Here is a 13490-nt window from a genome sequence, read left to right on the forward strand (position 1 = left end):
TCTCACTCCTGTGTCAGCTTCCACGATAATAAGAACAAAAGCATCTGTCATTAGCCATTCTGCTTTAATTTTACCCTCTGCTTTTATCAGGAAGATAATTTTGGTTGAGGCAAGCTCTTCAGCTGCTTCAAGGGCAGCAAGTAGGGAAGCTGGTTGGCTATATTCATACTGCAGGGTTTTTCCCTCTGCGTGCATCCACACCTCCAGAGTGGTTGATCAGCTGCCAAAAGGTCTGGAGGTGAATTAAAGTGTTTACTGTACTGATAGCTAAATAGAAATAGCATTTGTCACTGGGAGCTGGCTTAGAAGTCATGTTCATCTCTGTGCCGTGCTTTCCTATAGGCTGCTGGCTTTTTTGTTTAAGGTTTGGTAAATAGAGCTCATCCAGTGAACTGAGACACCTGGGAGAGGCTGTAGTGGCTTTTTGAGACTTTGTATGATCTGTTTCAAGTAGAACTATGAAAAATATTTGCTGTGTTTGGCTTGTTAGCTGAGTAAGATGTCCAGGTGCTAATGGAGGAGTCCTATATAAGGCAGTTTCTAGAAAATAGAGTATTGCAAGTTTTCATTTGGTTTTGAATTGCTTTACAAAAGAAGTTAATCCCCTCTTGAAGAGGGAGAAACTGAGGCACGGATAGACAAAGGGCCTTTTCCAGAGTGCAATGTGCTGGTCAGTAGCAGAGCTGCAATTGAAGGTGGGTCTGGAGTCCCGCTTCAGTGTTCTGCACAGCGTGTCGATGAGTATTTTTAAGGCTTACTTTGCATGAGTGATGAAAAAACCCACCCGTTTACCACACCTCGCAGCCACGGAGGATGCAGCTCCTTTCCCTTTCCAGTTCCTCTCTGGTAATGTTATATTACTGTGCCACCCACAGGCAGCTACCACGCTGCTGAAAAATATTTGCCATTTGTATGGGGAGCCAGTTATCAAATGTTAAATCTGTGACGAAAAGCCATCAGTTTCATTTGCTGTAATATCCTCCTGTATTTAGATTTCTCAAACGTAGTTATTCTAGTATTCTATTTAAACTACATTTATAGTTGTTATACTATTTTCTGATTTTCCCACTTCTTCCACAAAACCCTTTCCTTGTGCTAAGCAGCTGCTGTGCTCCTGCTCGAAGCGCAGAAATGCAAGCCGCGTTCCAGTCTCAAGCTTTGGGATCCTTATGAAGTGAGAGAAACTGCAGGGCCATTAATTATTGGTGCACCCCGTTCATTGACGTACTGCCAGATTAGGCTGTGAGAACAACTTGGTTTAATCTGTGTCATTTTATTGAGGGGGGAATATTCTGATTTACCTCCAGGGATGCACAGGAGTTGACCTCTCTATTGCTCTGTGCGTGATTAGCACAGAACAAACTGGGTCAGCAGGGGCTGCTTGGAGGATTTTGAAAGCGGCATACCTCTTTGTAGTAAATATTCAAACCATATAACTGCAGGACATGAGCAAACCAAGATTTTTAGGTGGGGTTGATTTTATTAGATGAAGTCAGAAAAACAGACAAGCTTTTTGGCTTCTGCTGACCTGAAGAAGGGCTTGGGCATCTCTCTCTCTTCCCTTCTGTACTGCTTGATCCAAGAAGAGGTTAACTCTGCCTTCACACCTTGTCTTGTAATTTATAGTTGTGCATTTGTCATCCTCGATCTGTTTAGGTTATTTTCACAATTTCCCTTGTGATGTTTAAACTCTTGTCTGTGCACCCATGCTATAAGCTGCCCCTTGGGAGAACTGTTCTGTGCTGTTGAGTTATTCAGCTTTGTAGAACAGAATTTTAATATTGTTTACCATGCTCTTAATCTTACGGCTGGCAGATAAATTGAGTTACTTTAGCCCTTCCCTGGGGACTTCATGGGGCTTCATGGACAGCACACCCATAGCATTAGGTGGAGTTATCTCAGCTTTGCAAAAATCTGCTCATCTGTTTTCCTGGAATGAGTAATTGATTGCTGAGAGAATAAAATGTTGATTTTTTTTTTAATTGCATTTATAAAAAAGGGATGGACAATCAGATCTGGTAGTGCAGTTGGGAATTTTTTGCTGTGAGTCCAGCCTTTCAGAAACATCTGCAGCTGGGTTTGATGCGGTGAAAAGAGTCTTTCTGATGGCTTGGTTCAACCATCCGAGTAAAGCTTGGCAAGCTGGGGATGAAAACTCGGAACCCCCTTGGGATAACCTGTGTGAAGAAGAGCAGGCTGCCTGGCCTCGTCCCCCAGCTAGCCTTACTCTTCTTGTCCGCTTCTTCTTGTTCAAATTGGGAGCTCTTGCAGGCAGGAGCAGTCCCTCACTCGGCTCATCTGCCATCCGGTCCAGCGGGGACCAGCTCTGAATTTGGGCTCCTGAGTGCTGCTGTAGTGATACCCTTTATAAAATGGTGTAAAGCAAAGCACTGAACTAGTATAATGAATTATAATATTTGTTTATTGACTGTTACTAGCAATGTATTGGGTCAAAATAAAGTATCTTTTAGGAGGTCGTCAAGGGAGTTTGGTTTCATGTCATGGGTATGTCACTTGAGCGCTCGGTAATGGTCTGTATTAATGCAGGACCTTGTTCCCCAGGCTGTTGGGTGTTTGTTAACACTTCCCTTTTCCTCTCCCTCCAACCGATGGGTATAGTTGAAGACATAAGAACATCCTTTCTCTCCCCCACATGCTTTTTTTTCCAAGACAGCCTCCGGTTTTGTGTCTCATTACAGTAAGAGCCCTGTAGTAGCTGCCCAGCTGCTGTCACGTCCCTCTCTGGAATGGTGATTTAGAGCTGAGCCAGCATGGAAACTGGCTTTCCACGCCTAAGGCAAGCCTGTTAGCAGGCGCTGCGGAGAAGTAATGTGCCACTTCTGTTTGGAAGAGTTGTCAGTTTTCTAGTTTAGCTGGGAAAAACAACCAACATTGGCTTGGTTTTTAGTTGGACTTTTGGAAACATCTCTTAGTCTTTTGAAAGAAGCTGTTTAGTGTTACCGGAGATGAGCAATCCTAGATCAGAAGTGTCTGTGAGGACAGAGAGGTACAGCTAATGAGCTTCACTGTGGAGGAAGCTGAAAGCATAATTTTCAAGAGGTCTGGGTAAGGGTTGCTGTAAATCAGACCATGAGAAAGTGGGTAAGCTGGTAATCAGTAAAGCTCTAGCTGAACTATGTGGATTGCCCGAGGCTGGAAAAAAAGTGGCACCTTAGTGTGTAGTTTCGTGGTGACTTAGTGTTTGGAGCTGGGGCTGTCAAGGGCCTGTCCTTCCCGACCCACTGCATGCTCCTCTCAAAGTGCTTAGTTTGTGTCTGGGTCAGCTTTCTGGCTGCTCCCTGGGTGGGTGGATAGGTGCTGGTGCAAGGAAGGGGTGGGAAGGCACGGGAGGAGATCCGGAGTCTGGACTTTGCTCGGTTTATGTTGCTGTGGGACCGCACCCTCGGGAGGATGCCACGGAGCTGAGCACATGGGCAGAGCTGGGACCGATGAAATTCCCTGCTTCAGCAGAGAATGCATTAAGACTGAAAAAACGGGGTAGAAAACAGTGTAGAAAATACTACAGCATGGCTGCGGAGCAGTCATTTTCTATTGTGTGTGGATTAGCCGCCTAGCTGGAAAAAAGCCATCACCTTGCTGCTGCGAGTTCAGAGACAGGTCAATGGAACAAGAATATATTCTTAGATTGGTACAAAGAGCTGGGGGAAAAAAAAAAAAAAAGGGCGAAGTGTTTGAACTAACAAGCCAGACAAAGACAGTGCTTCTGCTCGCTGCAATGCTGAGCAGCAGCGAGGGGCAGGCAGCGGGGCTGCGGAGTGGTGGATCCCAGGGCGGTGAAAGGAGCTGTGCTGTGCCGGTACCAGGAATTTCACACAGCTGTCAGGCCCAGGGAATGTCTGAGCGCTTTGGGGACATGAATATTCAGAGGAACTGTACCATGTGTCATGCTAAAGGAAATGCAAAATCCAAGTTTTCTCAGGCTTGCATGCCTGGGACACATCTGACAGTAAGGGATAAAAGTAATTTTCTGTTCTGCAGGGCAGGTTGTCTCAAACTGTCCGTTGCAGACTACAGCTTCCCAATTAGCTGGTCCTAGTTAACGCTGGCAGCAGGATCTGCACTGCTTAATCCATTGCTTCAGTGAGAAAGTGCCTGTTTCTTAGCGCATGCAGGGACGTGCGCTCCTGCTTTGGCAGCCTCATGGAAATGCTGGGAGTCCTGACGTTGCTCCCTCTTGCTCTAACCTGGCATCGTTTTTTTTTCTTCTCCGATGTGCCTTTTATGCTTGTTCTATTAATAACCAGAGGACTGTGGCTTTAGCGTTTTGCTCAGAAAGATCCTTTCCCATACAGGCTGAGGTGCTTCCAGCCGTGCTGTCAAGCGATGACAGATGTCCTTGGTGCGTACAGTGAGTGTCCAGCAGCGACGGGCTGCCAGGATTAGTATTCCAGGCACAAATGTGCCCCTTGTAATATGCAAAGCTCAGCACAGCCTGTGCAGGAATGCCCTTGAAAGGCAAATTAAACTGAACTCCCTGGTGGCTCCGGGGGAGTAGGAGGGTTGCTGTCATCTATGCTGAGGTTCAAGTAGGTTTTGAGGTGTCTGCTTTTGTTTGTCTTCTGCTTTCCCTTCCCAGAAGGGCAGGCAGGGAGACCTTACCTGCAAATGCTCTGTACGGTAGAGTTGCTACTAACTGGAGGTTGCGTGGAGAATGCTGACTTGATAATGATATTTCTAATAATCATTATGGCTCTTCTGCCTTCAGTGGGAAGCATTTGTTGTAGTTTTTGCAAATGGTGTCCTTTATGCACATATCACGTGGATGTACCGAATCATGCATCCAAAATGCATGTTAGCTGTATTTTAGCAGTGTTAATGGATAAAGTTGGAGGGATTCTGAGGGTGTTTCCCAAGTAACCTGCCTCTGAAATGAAGACCACCTGATGTTCTTGGGCGACTGACTTGCTGCCCAGAAGTCTGCACAGCTAACCCTTCTCTTTGCAAAGCCCTTTAAATGTTGTGATTGCCAACGATCTTTTGTGAGTTTAATGGCTTTGTCGAGGTGTTCTCCCCATCTAGGAATATTGCTGCAATGGTATTCTAGCTGCAACAGAGAGAAGTAGCCTGGAGCATGGTTGTCTGATCAAAAGAAGTGTTTCGCCTACGCAGTTCAGCAAAGCAAAGCTTAGAAGCCCTGCTGGCGATCGCTTGTTCAGGTGCACTTCCAGTGATGGCGTGGTAGGGTTATCTCCTCTGACACCGCAGCCCTCTGATGCTCTGGTGCTGTTGTGCAAGCTGAGCACATGCTGTAAAGTCAGCAAATTATCAGATGGAGATGATCCATCTGATCTGATGTTGCGTTACAGGCAACAACTGTGCTTTGCTGCTCAGGGGGCAAGGTGATGAGCTGTCCTAGACTTAGTGGTGAAGGGTTAGGCTGAAATGGGCTACGCATAAAAGCTAGCTTTGACTTCTCAGAGCTGGAAACAAGCTTATTTTGTAGCTCTTTCCCAATCACCCCATGCTGTGCCTGTTGACATTTCCTATTGTGGTTGTCTTAGTTTGAACTGCAATCTCTTTAGGACAGAAGTTCTCTCTTTCTAAAATGCTGAGCGTGTTTTTAACCGCGCTACGTAATATATGAGAATCAGGATGTCTCCTGATTTCCCCAAACTCGGTTCCTCTTGCACCTCATTTCAGAGCTTTCTCCAGAGAAAAGTTGGGTTTGCTACTAAAATCCTAGTTCCTCCTTGTCTTTTCCCCAGTATGTTCAGAACTGTCTTGATGTTGTGTGACATCTCAAATACTTCCTGTGCACGTGCTATTCTGCCTTTGCTAGATAAGCACAAGCTGTTCCCTTTTACAGCAGACACACGCCTTCTTGAAGAGGCAGGCAATGGAATGTTTTCCCTGGGAACAAACATTTGATGCTTTGTAATTTATTACACCTTAATTTTGTTTCCCTTTTCCAACACAGTGTGTGTGTGATTAGAGGCTAGTGGTATCTTCAAAGAGGGGTGAAGATGCCACACACTCTCATGCCTGGTTTGCTGGGGCAGGATTTCTGCTCTAGGTTCTCTCTATGCTGGTTGTGTGTAGACTGGGCAGAGCTGATAGAGAAGTGAAACTAAATCTGGGGTTTGGTCATGCTTGGAATTTTAATTTTTTGTGCTAACTTTGTTTTCTGTTTTTGTAGGAATTGCTCAGAAAGCTAGTGTGTAAGAGGAATGGAAGAGAACACTGGTGAGTACGCTCTTAGATATCTTACCATGGGTTGGAGATCTGTTCTTTCCTCCTTGGTTAAGTATCATAAACACCCTTGTTACTTTAAACTTCATGACTTCTAATCACCTTCTACATTTAAATTGAAAATAAGCTACTTTGGCAGATGCAGTAGTTGCAACTGGACTGCACTAATGGTTTGGACCAGATCTGATTAAAGATGTATTGTATGTCTGGAAGATCTTTTTTGAAATCTCCCAGCTGTGAAACCTGGAGTACAAGTCTATTGGCTATCCCAAGCCCTTGAAAACAAATAGCATTCCCTTTCTTGATAGGCAGAAGACTAGAAGCATTGAGCTAGTACAAGATTTGAACAAGGCACGTGGCAAGCCATAAAGATCAGCTCGTGGTGGCAGATCCTGACTTCTCTTTCTGTATTTATTTCTCTAGGCTGCTCTATCTTGCAGAAGATGTAGGATTTTTTTTATTAAACAAAATTTGGCTTTAAAGCTCTTGCTTTAGGCACTGTGTACTGCTTGCCCTGAGGCAAGCAGACTCATTGCTGTTAGGTTTAACTGATGCAAGGATACGGTTGCAACTAAAACTGGTAATTTTTTGCCTTAGAGATTGTCTTGAATGTTTTTTCCATCTGTTTGCCTAAAATGGCTATGGAAGACACTAGCTAAATGGCCATGTTTTCCCTCCCACTGAAATGACATTTGCATGAAAGCCCTTGCCCGCACTGTGGGAAGCCAGTCTCCATGAAACATATTGACCTCACATCTTGTGGACCATGATGTTGCAGTTGGTGACTTCTAACTTATAGTGAAGTGCAACTCTGTGACCGTAAATATTATTTCTAGATTATTCCTATGCGGCTAGGTGATGCCATCCTTAAAACTTGAGAATCGATGTGCTTGTCAGCAGCGTGGTATGCTTGGCATGGCAGATGTACCTGACCTCATGCAAAGCTGATCTGTTGGAACCCAGTGGCCCAGTTGGAACAGCTACAAGCCAAGTGTACTTGTACAAAAACATGTCATGTTTAGAATCCTGGTGGCAAGAATTGCTGCTGTGCCCTCTAATCGTTAGCCTGTAAGGTGCACATTCAGTTTGTGGTGATTGCTTTCCCTTATGATTTGCTTGTGGCAAACTAATCCCAAGTGATGACTTTTGAAGGGGGAGGATGGGTAAAGTGAGTGTAGCGCTGGCAGCTGATGTTGAAGCAATGGCTGTGGAGATGACAGCTCCCCACTCAACCCCAGGACAAAGCACAGACAGCAGCAGGGCGAGTTTTTCCATCTCTCCAGCCGGCATTAATGGGATGGCTTTGAGCAACACTGTGAGCTCTGCTTATTCACCAGGACTCAGCCTCTGCTGGGACTGCCAGCAGCCAGCTGTGTTCCTGTCACAAAGCTTTTTGTCCCTTTTTATGTGCAGTTGAACTCCATTTTTTGGCTAGGTCAGTGGGCCATGGGATTGGATCCACTTGAGGTTACTGAGAGCTTTGACTCCTGATTTGAGCAGCGCTGGTGGCCTGGGATGTGAAAGGCCTTATGTTCTGTTTGCATTTTGCCAGCTTAAGTAAAAATACCTCCTCTTTCCCTCTGAACACATTCAGCTGTGCAAATTTAGGATGGAGTATCTGTACTTGATCTTTGCATGCACAGGCACCCCGCACAGCTGGTTGTGAAGCTTTACGTGTTGCCTCCTTAGTGCTGGGAGCTAAGACCCCCACAGTAAAGGCAGAATAAGCAGATGGGTCCTTTATTATTATTTCCTTAAAATTACTTTGCTTTTAAGGATGCTCATTCTCCAAGTGCTGCTAAGCTCAGGACTCCTGGGTTGTTCCCGGCACTGAGACTGGAGATGAGGTAAGGCGGAGCTGCGTGCAGGAGCTGAGCTGAAGTCGATGCTCTTTGTTCCCTCAAAGCCTGGTGCTTTTTGATGTATTGCTGTCCTTAACTGGTTGTGTATTAACTGCATTCACAATGCTGCATGGCTGGCTTTTGTTTTAACTGCATTGGCGCGTGTTCAGAGTTTGGTGTGCTTCGAATGGCCACTGGGACTGCACAGTGAAGCATAAATCCTTTTTAGCTGTCAGGCTTCACTAGCCATGGGTGGGTGGGGGAGCCCTCCTTGGCTGGCTGCCCTGGCTAATTAAAAATGAAATTTGCTGTTGTCTTCAGATTTTAATTCATGCTTATCTCTGAAGACTAGTGGAAGCATGGTCTCCAGGCAGCTGCAGTGAAGTTTCAGAGCTTTTCTATACACAGTTTAGAACAGGTATACAATTTAAAATTTGCTCTCAACCCTACCCAGGTTGTTTTCTAAGTATAGAGAAGAATATACAGAAACTCCTTACAAGCCTCGGGATGTGGCCTTGAGCAAGTGAGTATAGTTTAAGTAACCACATGTCAGTTATCTGCAGTAATTTGGACGTGCATGTCTTGTAGGGCAGCATCAGATGACTTAATTTTTTCATTCTAATGCTGGACTTGAGTAAGACCGAATTATTTTGCTGTAGGCTGTGCCTGTGTGACTGGTGTTGGTTTAAAAAAATGCATAAACTGCTCAAGTCACAGCAACTCGTGTAGCTTGTCAGCCTGACCCTCAGCTACTGACTCAACGCTGTGAAACCTACTGGCCATGGAAGAAGTTTTGAAGTGGTGGGAACCTGCAAGGTTCTGTGTAGGAGCTAAGAGGTGGTGGCGATGGTTTGTGCCTTGGTGTGAAGCCCCTGAGTTGTCAGCAGAGCTGTGGGGCAGGTGGGAGGATAGAGGTTAGTGAGAAGAATAAATGAAATCTAAATATACTTGTGTTGCTGGGCTGAGTTTCCCTGCTTTCTGAGGTCCCACCTACACGAGTGGTCTGTTGAAGGGAAATGTCACTGGAATACCTTTCCCCTCTTCAGATCCTTCCTGTGGTGCGGGTGAAGGATCACACTCTATTTTTGGAGCCTCTTTCCGCTGTTCCATCTACTGCCCACGCTGTTGCTGCTCAGACCCTCTCCCAAAGACCGCTCGCTTGGCTTACCGTGATAGGAGCTAAGTTTGGACCTTTTTCTTAGTCAAGGGATTGTCTTTATATCTAGCATTTCATCTGCCTGTAAGTCTGAGATCTTAAAAAGCAAATTATTGGAAAAAATGGGAGCTCTGTGCTTGGCAGGGCATGTCTCACTTTGTGCCTCTGGTTTCTTGAAAGCTCTGCTGTGGTGTTGGACTGATCTAATGTGGAAGCAGGCCTACAGTTCACTTGCCTGGTAATGTTTGAGCTAATAATTCATGAATGGCTGCAGAGGGAGCGTGGCGATGCCTTTCTTCATGAGAAGCGTTTGCTTTTGGGTCCTTTGACCTCCTGTACTTTGGTGCTCTGTTTACAGTTTTCTGCTTGTGGCACCACACTTCCTCAGCAGGTATTGAGATATGAATGTTTTGGGAGCTTCCCAAAAAGGTCTAAATCTCCATGGGACAACTGTGAAGCATTTTGGGAAATTAGTGAAGTAGCTGTTGTGCACACAAGCTCTTGCCCAAAGCTGCTTTTTTTAGAATAGCTCTTGAAATACTAAGTTTATGGATGCTAAAAGAATCTTGCACAGTTATTTCTTTATTCAAGGCTGACTTTCACCCCCTTTGACTTTCATCCCCTTCATCTCCTGCTGTGCTACATTTTTCCCAATTCTTTTCCTACTAAAAATAAGAAATACTCTTCAAGTCCTTAACCTTTGTGCAAACAAAGCAGCAATTTGTTTTAGCATCTATGCTGACTTCTGGGCTACATGCCTCATAAGGAAACCAGTGTGATATGAATCTGCTGCTTTTGGAGACTTAGACTCCAAATATAGTCTTGAATAGAGGAAATGGCTAGAAATGTGAGTACTTGCATCTTATGCTACCAGCTCTGCTACTTGTTCCTGGCAGGATGCGTGGCTGGCTACTCGATTCCCATTTTTTATCCCTAAGAATGAGAGCAATACCTTCAGATGCTCCAGACGTTCAAAACCGTGATGGAAATGCGGGCATGATCATCGTGTGTGCATAGGGAACAGGATTTTTAGATCGCTTCTGGTTCGAAGCACGTCTGTAGAAGCAACCCCTTTCAGTATACATCCATTGCTGCCAACTTCCTAGCAGCCCTGCTGTCTGAAAGGAAGTTTGAGATCAAAAAGACATATCAAGCTGTTCCAGGGCTAGAGTATCTGAGCATTATCTGAGTTCTGGCATTGCTACCTTTTGAAAGACTAATGCTCAGAAGAGAGATGGGTGCAATGGTGAAGGTGGAGTGACCGTGACCATGTCCCAAAGACACTTTAATCACTGGTTTCCATCAGCCTGCTGCCTTGGGATGTGAAAATAACACTTTGCTTTCATATGGCTGCTGGCTGATGCATGGGACGTGAGGGGGATCCCTCTTGCTCCCCTCGCTGCTGTTCTTTACCAAGACCCACCAAGCTCAGCATCTCCTCCTGGTAGGCACCGTGTGCAAGTAGAAGAGAGCAGAAGACTACAGATGTGCAAAGTCTGTTATGAGAAAACAAAACCTGCTTAGGAAAACCAGTTTTCTGCTTCAAAGGTGTCTGCCAAGTGATTTTCTTTTTGCTATTCCTTTGTTTACGAAGCCTTTTGTGTTTAGCAGCAGTGAAAGCTGAGGGAGCGGCTGCTAGGATGTAAAATGCTTTGCTTTGAAGGTTGTTAGTTTGAACCTAAGGAAGAGAGATCATGAGTATGAGCTCCCATCTTGTGCCTCTGGAGCGGATCGGAGACTGGTGGCAGAGCCAGGGACTTTGCAAGGACCACAGCCGCAGGTGGAGCTGCCTGCGTGGGAAGAAGGTCTCCCCCTGATCTGATGGTGACTGCCACAGGGTGTCAGAGTTGAGGAGGAAATACTTGTTGCTGTCAATTGTCTTCTGTTGCTCAGAACCCTTCAGATCTCTAGAACAGTCATTCTGGTGCTTTGAGTAATGCACTTCAAAAAGAGAAAGGTCCAAGTAGGGGCAGGAAGGGAGAGGGTGACGTGGAGGGCACTTTGTTTTATTATTTTTTTTATTTTGTTTTGTTCAGCATTTGCTGAAGAACTTGGTTGAAAGGCCAGCCTCTGATTCAGGGGCTCTTCAACTTGCTGCTGGTGCTCGGGGCTGGGTGGGAATCCCCTTGTGATGACTAAGTTTCAACTGGAAATCGGCTGCTTTGAAACTGCTGCTGGGACAGGCATTTAACTAACCATTCAGCTGCATTTAGGGAAAACTTGTCAAATACGCACTTTTATGTTGAACTAAAGTGTTTTGACGGTGTGGTTTTTAGTTTAAACTGGGCTGCTGGGGATGCCATTTGTTGTTTTATGGTTTTGATCTGCAGAGTCAAACCCAGAGTGTTGCAGTGTTGAGGGTGCTTCACTGTCACACAGCTCTAGTCTGCTGGAAAAGAACAGTTAATGCTAACTAGCCAGTGGAAATCTCTTTATAATGAATAATATATAATATAAGCTGTTCCAGAACAAAAGAACAGTTTTGGTTTTTTTTTCCAGGAAAACACAGAAGCTGCGATTCCCTCATGAGATCCTGTGTATTATGTACATAGCAATATAACTGCTTTGTGCAGTACAATAGAAGAGAGCCAAAGTGGTCAAAGTGCCTGAGATTAAACATTTAATTACAGTTGAAATATGCTAATTTGCAAGCAAGCAGAAAGGCAAAATCCTACTGTTCCTTAGTCAGATTGACCAGAGGGTTGGACTGATCTCAGTGGAGAACGTTTGACTTTTAAACAAGGTGCAGTGCGGAACACTTGCTTCCCTATTGTAAATTAGTCGAGTGCTCTCGACAAGTTAGCAAAACACTTGGGGATGTTACCCCGACAGCCTTTTGCGATGGACTTTCTAGTTCTCAGTGCAATTAATGTGCTGAGCGCTGTCAGGGCGCTTGGGGCACGTAATGGGATGCGGGTGCTGTTGTTCTGCTTGCTGTATGTGGAAGTGATTCAGATCAGCTATCCATCTACTAGTTGGTGTGGCATTTAAGAAAAGAAATACCCAGTAATTCCCTCCCTGAACAAGCCCCTTGTGATTCGAGTAGGTGTCTGAACTCTTGCTGCCTTTTCCTCCTGATCTACAAGCCAAATGTTTTAGAGAGATTATTTGCTGACCTGCCAGAGACCTTGTAATTCCACGGCACCCCATTTCGAGTGACTTTTAAAGCTGTTGTAGTAAATGGCCATGCAGTTTCTACAGATAGCTCTGCCTGGAGGAAAGCGGAGGTTAATTTTGCTGGTTTTGTGGTTTAGTGGCTAAGCTGTGGACGTGCTGGGAATGAGATGCTTTGGCCTCCAGGCTGGCTGGAGCAAGATAGTAGCGAAGGCTGATGTTGAGTGAGAAATGTTGTATCCGCTGAAGTGCTTCGTGATTGAATTGAACGATCTTATTCCTTGTATTAAGAGATAAGACCTTGTAGGACATGTAATCAATCCTCTGGATAATTCAGGCCGACTCACTGTGAAATAGTGAGTGTGGAGTTATTGTGGCTCAGTAAGTAGGGCACGGAGCAGGAGGGTCAGATTTCCAGAGTTTCTAGTTTTCACTTTCAACTTGTTGGACCTTAAATTCACCTTGCTCTCTGGAACCTTGCTGCCTGTAAATTCCGTCGAGGGATTTTAGTAGCTGATTTTATTGGGGTTGAGGGTGGAAGAGGAGCCTGCCTGGAACCAGAGGTAAGTGGGTTTCGTATAAATGAAGTGATTTTTTTGTTGTTGTTACTACTGTTTTTCTTAGTTCACAGAGCAGCAATGTGTCCAGGCTGAATGGCAAACCTGGCTTTTTAAAAACAAAATACTGAATGTTCTCATTAATGTCGCTGCCCTTGTGAGTTGTAAATAGTGTTAGCTGAGCCATTGGCTGAACAAAGCTGCCTCTCAGGCCCCGCTGGGCTCCAGGGCTGGTGTTGATCTGCACTCCGGTGGTTGCTAACAGTTGCATGGTGTCACCGCTGATGTCACCGCTTTATCTGTTTCTTTCTCATTTGTCTTGAAAAGGAGCCTGGCTCTGATTTCTGAAGGTGTCTTTGGTCTCCTAAAACACTTGAGTGCAACAAGAAACCAGGGATCTGGTGTGGTTTTTTACAGGTTGGACCAATCCAGCTGTGATGGGATGAGTGATAACCATGACTTGGTTAGGAAGAATATTGATCTTCAGCCCAGCCTGGTTTTTGTCTTGCTTTGATGCACAGATTTTAAGATTTCTGAAGGCCTTACCAGCTGGGCTCTGATAAAATTTTTATTCCTTTGTACATTAAAAACTATTTATAGGAGTTACTGAAT

At 45.1% G+C, this 13490-nt stretch overlaps 1 protein-coding gene across 6 annotated transcripts in view; it reads left to right on the plus strand.

Annotated features, from left to right (window-relative positions):
• Positions 1-13490, plus strand: part of PHACTR4 (phosphatase and actin regulator 4) — a 67619-nt gene that overhangs the window by 18697 nt on the left and 35432 nt on the right. For 3 of the 6 annotated variants that reach the window (XM_075774082.1, XM_075774086.1, XM_075774083.1), the window contains exons 2-3: positions 6158-6204; positions 7987-8057. Coding sequence is in view for 3 of the 6 variants with exons in the window: in XM_075774080.1 (XP_075630195.1) it covers positions 6189-6204 (16 nt within the window). In the remaining 3 variants the exon portion in view is untranslated. The remainder of the gene's footprint in view (positions 1-6157; positions 6205-7986; positions 8058-13490) is intronic. The other 3 variants (XM_075774080.1, XM_075774085.1, XM_075774081.1) reach the window with 1 other exon arrangement.

Source organism: Balearica regulorum, chromosome 22 (assembly GCF_011004875.1).
Source record: "Balearica regulorum gibbericeps isolate bBalReg1 chromosome 22, bBalReg1.pri, whole genome shotgun sequence".
Taxonomy (NCBI): Eukaryota; Metazoa; Chordata; class Aves; order Gruiformes; family Gruidae; genus Balearica; species Balearica regulorum.